Source organism: Diplotaxodon limnothrissa, linkage group LG3 (assembly GCF_057381915.1).
Source record: "Diplotaxodon limnothrissa isolate DT_005_m linkage group LG3, D_limnothrissa_male_GT1.1, whole genome shotgun sequence".
In the NCBI taxonomy this organism is placed as follows: domain Eukaryota; kingdom Metazoa; phylum Chordata; class Actinopteri; order Cichliformes; family Cichlidae; genus Diplotaxodon; species Diplotaxodon limnothrissa.
The window spans coordinates 60958240-60972323 of NC_140598.1; the positions used below are offsets into that span (position 1 = coordinate 60958240).

The window sequence follows — 14084 nt, forward strand, 5'->3', positions numbered from 1 at the left end:
GGAAGGAAAAACTGCCTGTTAATAGAAAGAAACCTTTGCCATAACCAAGCTTAGGGAAGAACAGTCATCTGCCACAACTGGTAAAAATAAAAAGAGAGCAGAGAGAAACAGGACAAAAGGCAAACTATAGGAGAGAGAGAGAAAGTTTAATAAGATAGCTCTTTATAGTCATTGCACAGTCATAACTATTATATTAGTACAATGAAATTGGAAACTGTCCCGCGTCAGCAATACGCACATCACAACACAAGACAGTACAGCACAACACAACATAGTAGCTTAATTTTTTTTAAGGTATGAGCAAAGGAATGACTTAATAAATAGAAAGAATGAGTGTATGTTTATTTCACAATATTATTATTATCATTATTATTATTATTATATTTGCCTAACAAAAAGTCCAGGGAAGTAGCCAATCAGGTCAGCTGTTAGCAATGATTAGGGCTATTGCCCTATTGTAAAAGCTGTCCATGAGTCTGTTTGTCCACGACCTCAGCAGCCTGAATCTCCTGCCAGATGGCAGCAGCTTAAACACCTGGTGTTCTGGTGTGTGCAGTCCCGTAGGATTCTGCATGCCCTCTTGAGACAGTGCTGAACAGGGGGGTAAGAGGATGTCCAATGATTTTTGGGGCCATATTAATGACCCTGTGAAGGGCCTTTTTGTGTGCGATGGTGCAGCTGGAGAACCATACACAGAATTGCTAATAACTATATTTACCATGTGTACCAAACAGGGCTGCGACTAGTCATCGAGTACATTTAATAATTAAATTAAAAAATTCTCAACACAGATTCCTTGCTTTGATACTTTGTTTAAGGCACGGCTCTGTAGCACGCCATTGTCAACATGGAAGCGCAAATGCGAATGTTTTAACCCGAAAAACAAACCTGCAATACAAACGTATTTATGAGCAGTGTGTGAACAAAATGTTTGACAACATTAAGCCCACACACGCTAATGACAAAACAGAAGCATGATTCTGGCATAGTTTCACGTGGTGCCAGAATCTGTTCCCACACCGCCAAGAACAAAGAGGTGGAGCGATTACCGAGACAGTGAGCTCTTGTAGAGTGAAAGAAAAGCAAACTTTGGTGCTGCTGCATCCACCGTTTGTTTTACAGAGCGAAAAAGCAACAGGAAGTCTCCAGATGTTGTATTAAAATATGCAGATGAACTGTTACCTAAGTTTGATAATGTGACAAAATTATCCAGCTTAAGGAATCTGACGGCAGCCGTCCTATTTCACATGGAAGCGAACAGGGGTGAGTCTAACTAAACCACTCAGTCATCAGAGCCAAACCCTTTAGACTAATCACCCAGCAGAATGTATGCATTCAAAACTTATATTTCTCATTTACACAGAAAAACAAATGTCTGTTGAACATAATTAGGCAGATGCCCACTGATGATTAACATTCAAAAGAGAGTTATGAACTTTCTAATCAACTTAAATCCAGCAGCCAAGACCAAATCTCTAAGCTCTCCAAAACATAAGGGATGAAGCCAGAAAAGAGGCCCCTATGTCAACTGATGCTGAGACTAAAGACCAATCAGACTGAACCAAACTGTAATAAAGTGCAAATCTAAAACACGGGAGAGAAGAACCTAAAAGCCAAAGTAGAATCAAATATTCTCAGTCCATAAACAGAAATTATGGATTAGCATAACATGTCTTACTCTGCTGATCAAACATAGACTCTGTGACTACAAACCAACAATGAAATAAAGAAGACAAAAAAAATCATGGAACCCAAAAGAAAACAGAGCAGTTGAGGTTCTAAGTGAGATACATATCCTTCTCACATGTTAATGAGTCATTATTATCAAACTTATAATCAAACTTATTCAGTTCTATAATTCCAAAAGTACAGAACTGTGATCTAAAAATACTCCTAAGGAGAATATCTGGCTGCCCATCATACACTCATAAGCCACTTTATTAGGTATATGTTCAAATGCAGGTTTTCACATATATCCAATCACATGAAAGCAACTCAAGCATTTACGCATTGTAACAGCCCGTATTGTATTATAGCACCACTAGGGTGGTGGCAGCCATTCCATGCTGTTCATGTTCTGTTCTTAGGAGAAACCTTACCGTTGTAACGGGCTGGCGCCGGCGACTACCGATCTCTGCAGATGTATGTACGACCTAGTAGAGCTGTGGAGACCTGGCTTGTATGGTCTTTTGTTGCTGACAACAAATAAAGGTATGTTGTTTGATTTAACTGACTGGCTTCGAGTTATCCGGCTAACCTCCACACCATATGCCCGCTGGACCTGCTAGCCGCTCCTTCCTCGCCAGACTGCTGTTACGCCATGCAGCCCGACAAAAATACGTACACTGATACGTTGGGTTCGGTTTCATGGGGTTTGTAGTCTATCAGAGCAATGAGGAAGTAAAAAGCTGATACATTTTTTACTTTATTTCCTGATACCCTACACCAAGGTATTTGTCACAGAGGGTCTGATTTACTACCCCAAATCCTATCTAAGCCCATGACTAAGACCTTAAACATTAATAATGAACACAGTTAAACATTAAACCATGCACTGTATATTGACCTACAGGCATTACTTAGGATTAAAATATTGATACCCACCTATGTTTCATGTTTTTACAGGGAAATGCACTGAGAATCTGTTCATTTGTACAAACACACACACATTCTGGCAGTTTGCTGGTCTGATGCAATCAGGTGCAATCTTCCAAGGAAATTCCCCTGAGGTGAGAATATACAAAACAAACAAACAAGAATTTTTTTTTTTAAAAAAGCACTCACAGGCCTCACTTAGCATGTTAAATATTAAAGATCATGGCAGTGGATTTTCACATCTTCACATGATCTGTTTTACAACAAATAATTTACACAGTCTATTTACTGTCACAAATCTCCTCTATGAGATTTACATTATGAATGGTGTAGCTTTTAATTATTGTCACATGCTATAATGCAGCCCACATACTAATGGGCAAATAATAAGTGACATGTGAAATCATCTCACAAGCCAGATATAATTGCATCACAGCCCTTGAGTTTGACATGTCTGACTTAAACCTTTGCATACATTTGCAATATCTCTAAAATTAGAAACATCCCATTACAGTGTGATACTGAAAAACTAGTGGATGCATTTATTATTTCTAGTCTGGACTACTGTAAATTGTTTTCAGTCCTAAAAACTCACCAAAAAGCCTTCAGCTAATCCAAAATGTTGCAGAGGCAGTACTGGCTCGAACGAGGGAGCATATTTCTTCAATACTGATTTCTTTTCATTGGCTCTCTGTTAAATCCAGAATCAAATTTAAAACTCTTCTCCTCATATGCAAGGTCTTCAATACTCAGGTCACATCTTATATTAAAGACATAGTACCGTATCACTCCAATAGAACACTTCGATCTCAGGCTGCACTTCCCAGATTATTTTAAAGTACAGGGTGGGCCATTTATATGGATACACCGTAATAACACGGGAATGGTTGGTGATATTAAAGTCCTGTTTGTGGCACATTAGTATATGTGAGGGGGCAAACTCCTCAAGATGGGTGGTGACCATGGTGGCCATTTAGAAGTCGGCCATCTTGGATACAACTTTTGTTTTTTCAATAGGAAGAGGGCCATGTGACACATCAAGCTTATTGGTAATGTCACAAGAAAAACAATGGTGTGCTTGGTTTCAATGTAACTTTATTCTTTCATGAGTTATTTACAAGTTTCTCTTTGTTCACAGCCATTGACATGTAGAAGAGGTTAACACGTGAGGAGCGGATCGAAATTGTGTTGATATCTGGTGAACGCAGTAACCGGGTCATTGCAGCAGATTTCAATGCAAGACACCCTACGAGACCACCCATCTCCCACGCTACAGTTAGCAAACTGCTTGCCAAGTTTCGTGAAACTGGTTCAGTGTTGGATATGCAAAAATGTGGACGCAAGAAAACCGTCACTAATGAAGAAACATCAGTGGCTGTCCTAGCTTAATGATCAGTTATTATTAATCTCTGGCTCTCTTCCACACTGTGTCTTTTATCCTGTTTTCCTCCCCTCACTCCCAGTCATATGCAGCAGAAGGCTGTCCCTCCGCCACAAATGATTTTACACATCATCCAATATTTTTGTTCACTGGAGTTGTAACTGGTGTTGTAAAGTATTTTTTTTACCAAGAAGGAAAAAGGAAATAACAGATAAATCAGCACTATGTTATGCTGTAATATGAGACAAAAAGAGATAAGCACTGAGACAGGTTGGTTTTTGAAAGAATTTGTATTACATCAAAGTAGTGAATACAAGAAATGTCTGTAAGGTTTAGACTGTTCTTCCTGATATCTGATAAGTCATTGTTACAGAAAAAGTTTTACTTCCTTTTGTCTTAGCTACACCCATGAGAACGATCTTTAAACAGTCACAGCAGAAGGTGAGAACTAATATTTCTACATTGACATCTTACTCAATGAATACTGAGAGGTGTTTTAAGTATTTCTATTCTTGGACTTGGTAAGAACAATCTATATTTACTGTATTTTGTTAAAAGGTTATATATATATAAGGATGAGTTTCTCTGCACATATCTACATGTATTTTACTGAAGGTATATTCATTTAAAATAGGCTGTTTAACATTGTGGCTCTTTTTACAGTTTTGACTAATGGACTATAGATTGATCATCTTTGCCTTAACAGGTTGGTGACACTTTTTCTTAAAAAGAATTTCAGCTTAAGCAATCTTCTTTCAATCCTACCTACATACAGGTGTTTCTACATAACATGCAACAGAGAGGTCAGCTTAAAAAAAGTTGTATCTATCAGCTATAAATGTTTTCTATAGGGCACTAAATTTGTCGCTGTAGTCATGATTTTAGATTTTTGTAATATGGCAAAAGAAACTAAATGATTGAAAAAAAACTATTCTTAATCTGTTATGAATACTGTTTGACGCGTACTTCACCATATTTATGTAAACCTATTCAATTGTTTTTTTAAGACTGAAACTAAAACAAAAGCTAGCTAAGCCTGCAGAGGACAAATTTTCTTGGTATTAGAGTTTAAATTCAGTGCTGTTTAGGGTAGGTTCAGTGTAGCATTCATCAGCGTATCAACACACTGAATTTCAACATTTCAGCACAGCTATATGGAAGTATAATCCAGTCAATGACATAAAGAGATAGAATAGGAATTTTCTTCTTGCTGTAGAGAAATGTGTAAGAATGAATGTGAGAAAAACAATGTCTTTAAGTATATGAAGAAATAATAAAACAATAACAGGACCTTAAAAAAATCTATTTCGCTGTTGACCTATAAGTTAGTAGATTCTTATATAAGACACTTTGGGAAACCTACAGTAATATTTCTAAACCTATTTTATCCATATTCCCTCTTTACAGTATAAACGATAATATATTGTGTTTTATTGAGTGTTGCAAAATTTAAATAGTGCCTTATTTCAGGAGCACTGGTTAGTGTTGCCTTTTGTCAGACTCGTCAGTACTACTTTGTGAGCACCTCAAAGACATGGACAGATGCACAGAGTCACTGCAGAAATGTCTTCACTGACCTGGCAACCATAGAAAACACAGCTGATCTTTATGCTGTCACAAGTACTGCATCAAACACAGGTGAGTTCTTGATATTGGAAATATAAATCATACATAACAAACTGTAGAAATATATACAATTACACTCTGTTTATAGTAACCATTGTCCTTAATGTAAATATGTAAGAAAAAAAATTGTCTATGTTTCTGTTCTGTGTCCTGTGTACTGTTTGTTTGTATATGTGTCTTTCTGGCTGCTGTTACAACCAAATTTCCCCTTGTGGGACAATTAAAGGATTATTCTATTCTATTCTAAGTTGACAAAAAACAAATTCTTGAGAAACCTTAAAGGAATACAGAAAACAACAATTTGCATCTTTTTAAACAGGTAAGGCATGGATAGGTCTCCATGATGACCTGCAGAACAGTTGGAGATGGTCCCTAAATGACAGCAGCTTCTATGGTGTGGGAGAGGCAGCATTTAGAAACTGGTATCCTGGTTCACCCAACAATCTTAATGGACAGCAACAGTACTGTGTGGCACTTTTAAGTGGGAGTCTATACAGTGATAGATGGGATGACCGTGATTGTGGTGATAAATACTTCTTTGTGTGCTATAATGGTGAGTTTACATGGAGTAAGAATTAACAATGTGTCAAATATTTCTCCTAAATCATTTCGACCTACTCAGTCTAGATCAGGGGTGGGGAGCTCCAGCCTCAAGGGCCGGTGTCCTGCAGGTTTTAGATATTACCCTGGATCAAATGATTAGTTTGCCCTCTGGAGAACTTCAAGACATGTTAAGGAGGTCATTTAGCTATTTGAATCAGCTGTTTTGGATAAAGGACACATCTAAAACCTACAGGACACCGACCCTTGAGGCCTGGAGTTCCCCACCCCTGGTCTAGATCATAAATCTACTATTAGGTCTCACTTTTCATTTCCTGAACTTCGCACACATTTTATAAAAACTATTTCATCAGCTAGTCCAACCTATCAGTCTACTGGTTCATTATTTCTGTATATTTGCAGGTACAATAAATGGTGAAGCATCCTTTGTTAAGGTTAACAGTACTGTAAATTGGACTGATGCTCAGAGTTTCTGCAGGAATAATTACGTTGATCTAGCCAGGTATAGTATCCACTAAAGAAGACTTTAAGGCACAACACAAGTTACCTTTTTCTGTTCTGGCAATTTTTTCCCAACGAAATTTGAAATTACAAGATACATTCCCTGATTTTACAACAGCCTTTGCTTTTATGTTTTAAATGAAAATTGGTTTAAAGTCATAGAAAATTTTAAAAGTATTTGCTTTATATAAAATATCAATTCCTCTGTTAATTAAAAGTTATTGTCAAATCTTTAAATAGCCACTCAATACACTGTCTTTGAAAATTTGAAGAAAAAAAAAGAGAGAGAGATTTTTCCTCTGTATTCAAAATCCAACTCTTCTTCTTGCAGTGTAAGAAATCAGACAGAAAGTCAAAAGATCGCGGTCCTAGCAAATGGAGTTTTTGTGTGGATCGGTCTCTATCGGCAAAAGGTGTGGTCTGATGGGACTGACTATCTATTTCGATACTGGGCCACTGGGCAACCAGACTCTGGAAATGAGCAGTGTGTTGCTGCAGATTTCAGTGACTCAGGACGATGGTCGGATGAATTGTGTTCCAAGAACTTTCCATCCATCTGTTTTACTACAAGTAATAGATCTAATTTCTACTCTCACATACTTAACAGATGGAAAAGCCTGCATCGAATAAACATATTTCTATTAAGGCAATTTATTTGTTACTGAATATTAATACTAAAACCAGCACTTTGGTTTAGGAATTAGTAGTGTATGAGTAGTCCTTTAAGATCAAAGTGAGAGTACGTGTTGTTTTCAGCCCAGCTAAATGCAATTCAAATCTACCGATCACAAAACTATATAAAATACATTTCAGGGTTTTTTATGTCATTTCTGTCATTTACAGTAAACTTCAGATCAACGGCCCATAATGAGAGCAGCATCACTCTGCAGTGGAATAAAGTCAACAACAATGTCAACTTTATTTTCCAGTTTAATAGTACAGAGGCAAACATCAGTGCACCAGCTGGAAATGGACCAGTAAATCACACAGTCTCGTCTCTCACTGCTGGAACTAAATACATATTCACTCTCTACTCTGTGTTGGAGAGTATCAAAAGCAGTGGAGTCAGCATTACTGCATTTACCAGTAAGATAACAAATATTTTCCTCACTGTATAACTACTGCCCGTCACCCCTCCCAGGGTAAGGTCCATCTCCAGAGATTTCTCTCCTGAACCATTCTTTCTAGTTGACTCCGGGTGTAGCCCATCTTATTTACTTCTGCCTCGAGGTCTCGTCGCCAGGTGTTTCTTGGGCAGCCTCTCTTTTCCTTGCCTTCAGGGATCCACCTGAGAGCCTGCCTGGGATGTTGGTTGGTGGTTTATGTAAAGTATGTCCTACCCAGCACCATCTTTTCTTCCTGATTTCTTCCTCTACTGGAAGTTGACAAGTTCTTTCCCATAAGATGATGTTTCTGAGTGTGTGTGCCAGCGAATGTGGAGGATCTGTCTGAGACAGCTGATAAGGAATTTCTGGGGGGATTCCAAATCTATGTCTTTCAGAATGTATATTGCATAAAATTTTGTCATAATCTGCAAAAAATCAGCTACAAGCAACTTGAGAAGCTCAAGCTATTGCTAATACAAACACAGACATGAGAATGCCTACCTGCCTTGTTTTAGTGGTTCCTTTATCAAGTGGAATTAATTCAGCTTCCAGGGACAATAGCTGACTATGGCCACAAGATGGCAGTAATGTTAAGTCCCTGTCACAATAGGCATCTGCTGTAAAACATGCAGAGTCATCTGCTGTGGACGCATTTCTTCTCAACTACTTAAAAGATAGTTTCGCAATTGGTCCTCCTAATTCTTCTTTGGCAATTTTTGTGTCCAGATGTTTTGATTCATTTATCTGAAATAGATAATAGACCCAACGCAACTAAGGATACATTTAGCTCCTCCAAATCTGTTTAAATATTGTACTACACTGTTTTGTAAACTGCTCTAAAGCCTCTCTTTATTTAAGAAAGAGGCTTGCAGTATTGTCTTCATAACAGAAGCCACTCAGACCAGTAACTTATATTTAAATTACAAAACTGCTATTGTTTTCTGCTCATTGGTCAGTTCTTTATTTTTCTTGAATTTTCTCTCGCAACTGCATTCTCTTTTACTTTTAAATTTAAAAATAGTAAAGCTGAAGGATGGTGAAAGAAAGATAAACATCTAATAATATTGAGTGGTGCCAGATTTTTTTATTTTTTGAAATATTTCGTTAATAGGAAGAAGCGATACTACAATCTAAAGATAACTCTGTTGCTAAGCTCATATCAAGGACTATTTGATCCGTTTCATCTACAGTGATGCAACATTCATCCAAATTTCCGCTTATCTCTCAAAGGGCATTTAAAGTTAATGTTATGCACATATGGGAAAGGGCAAACACAGAGAACAGGCAAAAAATAATTTAGAATAAACATCATGGATATCTTTTTATTTTTGTAATCTAATATTCTAGTATTCCAACATCTAATGAGAAGTTAATTGATTTAAAATAAATGCTTAGTTGTTTTTTTTTTCGGTCTCAGTTCCTCCAAAGGCAGAAACCTTCAGGTCATCAGGACAAAATGAAACCAGCATCACTCTGCAGTGGAATAAAGTCAACAACAATGTCAGCTTTGTTCTCGAATTTAATGGGACAGAGACAAGCATCAGTGCACCAGCTGGAAATGGACCAGTGAATCACACAGTCTCATCTCTCACTGCTGGAACTCAATACACATTCACTCTCTACTCTGTGTTTGAGAACGTCAGAAGCAGTGGAGTCAGCATTACTGCAGTCACTGGTGAGTTAATCGATTGGTTTAAACTGCAATACAATGTTTTCACAAACTACTGATAATAATTCAACAGTATAATTTTTGACTGTTTTTAACTAGTGAGAAATCAATTTTGAAGAATTTTTGAAACTTACTTTATTTTCTCATTTTTCCATTTAGCTCCTTCAAATGCACAAAACCTCATATCATCAGGACAAAATGAAACCAGCATCACTCTGCAGTGGAATAAAGTCAACAACAATGTCAGCTTTGTTCTCCAGTTTAATGGTACAGAGACAAGCATCAGTGCACCAACTGGAAATGGACCAGTGAATCACACAGTCTCATCTCTCACTGCTGGAACTCAATACACATTCACTCTCTACTCTGTGTTTGAGAACGTCAGAAGCAGTGGAGTCAGCATTACTGCAGTCACTGGTGAGTTAATCAATATTTTCAAACTGCATTGCAATTTTTTAACAAGTTAATGATTAAAATGAAAAATAGGTCAAACATTAGGCTTGTTAACTAGTAAAAAATCGATTCTAAAGTATTTGTGAACTTACTGCAGTCACTGGTGAGTTAATATGTTTCAAAAATAGTGTTAGGGACACTACAGTAGTGAAGCAAAAAGCTCTCGTCTACCTCTGAGCACAATTGCTGTGATTTTGCAGATCATAATATATGCTTTTGTATGATTAAGTTTTTGTAATTCAGTATTTCTTGATGTACTTGGTAACAGGTACAATCAGCAATCACTCAAACTGAATTAAATGTAGGATAAATAAAAGGAAAACTACTATTTTTGTGGGTTTTAATTTCCTTTCTGTATCACTTCTTCCTTCAGCCGCTCATCCGTATCTTTAAGCATCCTTATCCTTTAGTATTGTTCTTTTGATTTTTCATTTGATTCATTAATGCAATGCAATGTTGGATTTACACTATGAAGCCATGTCAAAGAAATATTTATTTAATTTTAAATGTTTATTTTTTTCTTTATTTTTCTGTGTGAACACACAATAAACTCTGCTTTCTACAAAGGACCTAGTAAGTGTTTATATTTTTTGTTATTATTTTGTATTATATTTAGTTTTTATTAAAAAATATTTGTGTCTGATGAGATGAATTTCATATTTTTATCCAGTGCTTAATTTACTTCATTATGTGTCATGTGTTTGGATTAATTTGGTCAGATTTTAAACCCTAGGAACTAGTTTAAATTTAATCCTAATATTAATCCTAATATTAAAATGAAAGAAGACACTGTTATGTAGAAAATGTCATAGTAAAATGTCAGATAAAAATGTTCTCGGTAAACAAAGAGGCATTTGAATACTAGAAATTTTTCTCCAAATTTCTTCTAAATAAATTTTTCATAAATAATAATATCTGTAATATCAAATTGGAATGGGTTATGTAGGTATAGTATAGCTTTCGTGTACTGTAATGAAGTCACACTGACTATTTCATGTTATTATTTCAAGTAACTTGTTTTTATTTATGTGAACAGATTATGTTGTTGGAATGAAGATCAAATTAAGGTCATTTGTTCAGCTGTCAGACTTGGATATACAGGATAAGATGAAGGAGGTGAGATTTCCCTGTGTTTGATTTTCTTTTTTATCAGCTTTCTAAAATTTACTTTTAAGTAGTCTTTAGAATTTTTTGTCTAGTGGTAACATTAACATTTTCTCTATTACGTGCGTGGGTGACGTTTTTTGTTGTTGTTGTCCCAATCTAGTTTTTCAGACGATATGGATTATTGCCACAGTTTTCATTCCTCAAGGTTAAGCCTGTTCAGCCATGACACCAGAGGAGAAGACGTGAGATTAAGTGACTGGATCTGTACTGTTATAGAAAAATTATATTTTTAATTACTTTCCCTAAACAGAATCAAAAATAAATAAATAAATTCTTTTTTGGGGGGTATAACTGGGAAAGAGCATTGTACATCTTTATCCTTTGTACCTTAACAGTAGAAGAGGTCATGATTTAGATGTGTCACCACTTTGCCATTGTCTATTAAATTGGTTGGGAATTTGGTTATAAGCTTCACTGTTCTCTATGGTCTGAGAGAGTACAAGCAGAGCTCTATCTTATTTAACCTGAGCCAAAGGGAAATATACAAATAGATCCAGGCTAGTTATGAAAGAACCTGCAATCCATCCACACCAAAATATTTGCCAAAGATGGGTCTGTTTTACTTACTTTTACCTTAAATTTTATTCTGATCTATGGGAAACCTCTTTTAAAATTATCAGTAAGCACTGTTAAACAACAGCAAAAGACTGAAAGATGAGCCATCTGAAATGTAGTCATTCCTTGGACTACAAGATTCAAGATTCTTTATTTGTCACATGCATAGTTATACGAGTACAACACACAGTGAATGTGCCCTGAAACACTCCTAGACTGTGCAAAAAGAGAACATTATATACAGTAAGTGAATATGTACAATAAATGTACAATAAAGGATAAAGTTTAAAAAACTTTGCAATGGATAAATTAATACACTGTGCCTTTCTAAACTTTTCACTCATGGATTGTGCACTGATCATCCTCGTGCTCAAAGGTCAGTTGTCTTTCATTTCTACCTGGCTACATCTGGGAAAATGGTTTATGTTTCAGACATTTAATTCAGTCCTGTTTAAGGGTGCGCATTCATGTTGCACAATTCTGTGAAAGTATAATATAGTCAATTATCAGTCAACACAGAATTGTTTAGGAGACAGACTTGTCCTTTTTGGTGTAAGTACATGTGTAAATATGTAAGAAAACTTTGACAAGTGTAAATAATCACAATAATCAGTAAATATCTCCTTACAAAACTGCAGTATACAGTTGGTGTAATCAGATCCAGAAGATTGGGTCTAAAAACTTAACTGTTGGAAATTCCAGCAGAGGCACCAGAGAGATCAGCCACTGCCCAAATTGTGACAATACAAATTGGTCTTGTATTTTTTCCTCTCTATAGCTTTTTCTCTGCAAAGTTTTGCAAAGTTTTTGATTTCCACTTAACACAGAATACAGAGAAAGCGCATATTCAAGCATGGTTGCTCCCATTCCCTTTCCAACCATTCTCCTCACAAAGATCAGCTCAAGGTAGGTTAATTAGATAAATATAATTCAAGTGATTGAGTATAAATCTACATTAGTGTGAATTGCTCTTACAGGTTACACCCCTGGCTTCCAAGCCAATAAATTTAACCCAGCTGTTTACCAAGTCCACTAATCTAGAGAGGACCTGAACAGGTGTAGCTGGTAGGACAACAGGCTTGCGAGGCTATTCCCGCTTTGTTTTTATCAGCAGGAACAGGGTAGACACCAGGAGGGCTTCCGTTATAGGGGTGTTCATGCAGAAAAGTTTTGTGAAATCCTACCACAAAACTTCTGAAACTGAACTGATTATTTTAGGAGCATTGGTTAGTGATGTCTCGAGCCAAACTCATCAGTACCACTTTGTGAGCACCTCACTGAATTGGACAGATGGACAGAGATACGCTGACCTGGGCCCTGTTTCAGGAAGCCGGTTTGGAAAACTCAGAGTGAAAAACGACACTCACGGTTGAGTAACCCCGAACTGTCCAACTCGGAATATTCCGTTTCAGAAAGGCTGATAACAATTAGTTCAATCAACGCGGAGTTGCTTTAACCCCAAGTGAAGCGCGCGGACGAGGATACATAAAGCCCTGATAAGCGGAGCACAGATTAAGCGAGTCACCATGGAGACGGAGGGAAAGAAGGCGCGGTCAATGTATTTCACAGCGCTTGAGGCCGAAATTCTGATGGCAGCATATGCCGATAACATGCAAATTCCGCGGAAAAAAGTAACACAGCCACAGCTGCAAAAGCATGCATGGCAAAACATAGCCGACAGAGTCAATGCGTGAGTGTTAATTTAAACATTGATCGAGGGATTTCCACCCATTTAACACGTTATTTTATCATATGTTATTTTATTTGTTATTTTATACATTTTATTTTGTGATGTGATGTGAGCGCAGGTGCAACCCAACAGGCCCCAAACGTGCCTGGCAGCAAGTAAAAATGAAATATAAAAATATAGTCCAAACAGGTAAGGTGTAATTGTATTATGAGCCATAGTGCTTGGTCTGTTTGTCCCATGTAAATCAATTGCAGTTAGAGGCTACATTAATTTTCTTTCTGTAAGCACTTATTGAAATTATCTGAGCACATTACAAGTACATATTTGCTTACTCTGTATGCTCAAATGTGGCCCGTTATAGCCAACAGAAAAAAGCGGAGGCCCGAAAAACAGGTGGGGGTCCTCCACCACCACCACTCACAGAGGCTGAGCAGTTGGCCCTCAGCCAAAACAGTGGGCGCCCTGTGGCCGAAGGCATCTCTGCGGGGACATCCTCTGAGTCAATAACCCCGCAAGACATAAGTGCCTACATAAGGGGTAAATTCAAAATAATACATGATGTGCATACATCCTTTCTTCACAGTCACCTTTGCAGTGCTACTCATTCATTTGATAAACTCTTTACCATAATGGATTATTTTGTAGTGAAGTTATTTTCCGACTGATTTTGCCTTCCCTCAGCCTTGGTTGTCTTTGAGAGCATAATGACAATGAAGTGTAAGGTGCTTGGTATGTTTGTTAATTGCCATTTGGTCCCTTGTAAGTTATAAGTGACCTGTA

The 14084-nt window shown here is 37.0% G+C and overlaps 1 protein-coding gene and 1 pseudogene across 1 annotated transcript; both read left to right on the forward strand.

Annotated features, from left to right (window-relative positions):
- Positions 1 to 4648: 4648 nt before the first annotated feature.
- Positions 4649 to 6681, forward strand: LOC146636772 (ladderlectin-like). Its single transcript, XM_085350369.1, has 4 exons — positions 4649 to 4682; positions 5447 to 5614; positions 5922 to 6155; positions 6566 to 6681. The coding sequence occupies exons 1-4, from the start codon at positions 4649 to 4651 to the stop codon at positions 6679 to 6681; spliced, it is 552 nt and encodes a 183-aa protein (XP_085206495.1).
- A 358-nt stretch (positions 6682 to 7039) lies between these two features.
- The window catches only part of LOC146636773 (uncharacterized), a 34161-nt pseudogene continuing 27116 nt past the window's right edge, over positions 7040 to 14084 (forward strand).

Bases quoted from the DNA above. Each gene is read 5' to 3' on its own strand.
- LOC146636772 (XM_085350369.1), top strand. From the start codon at position 4,649: ATGGACTATAGATTGATCATCTTTGCCTTAACAG. The intron at 5,615-5,921 runs GTGAGTTCTTGA...CTTTTTAAACAG, and splicing joins AAGTACTGCATCAAACACAG to GTAAGGCATGGATAGGTCTC. The intron at 6,156-6,565 runs GTGAGTTTACAT...GTATATTTGCAG, and splicing joins CTTCTTTGTGTGCTATAATG to GTACAATAAATGGTGAAGCA.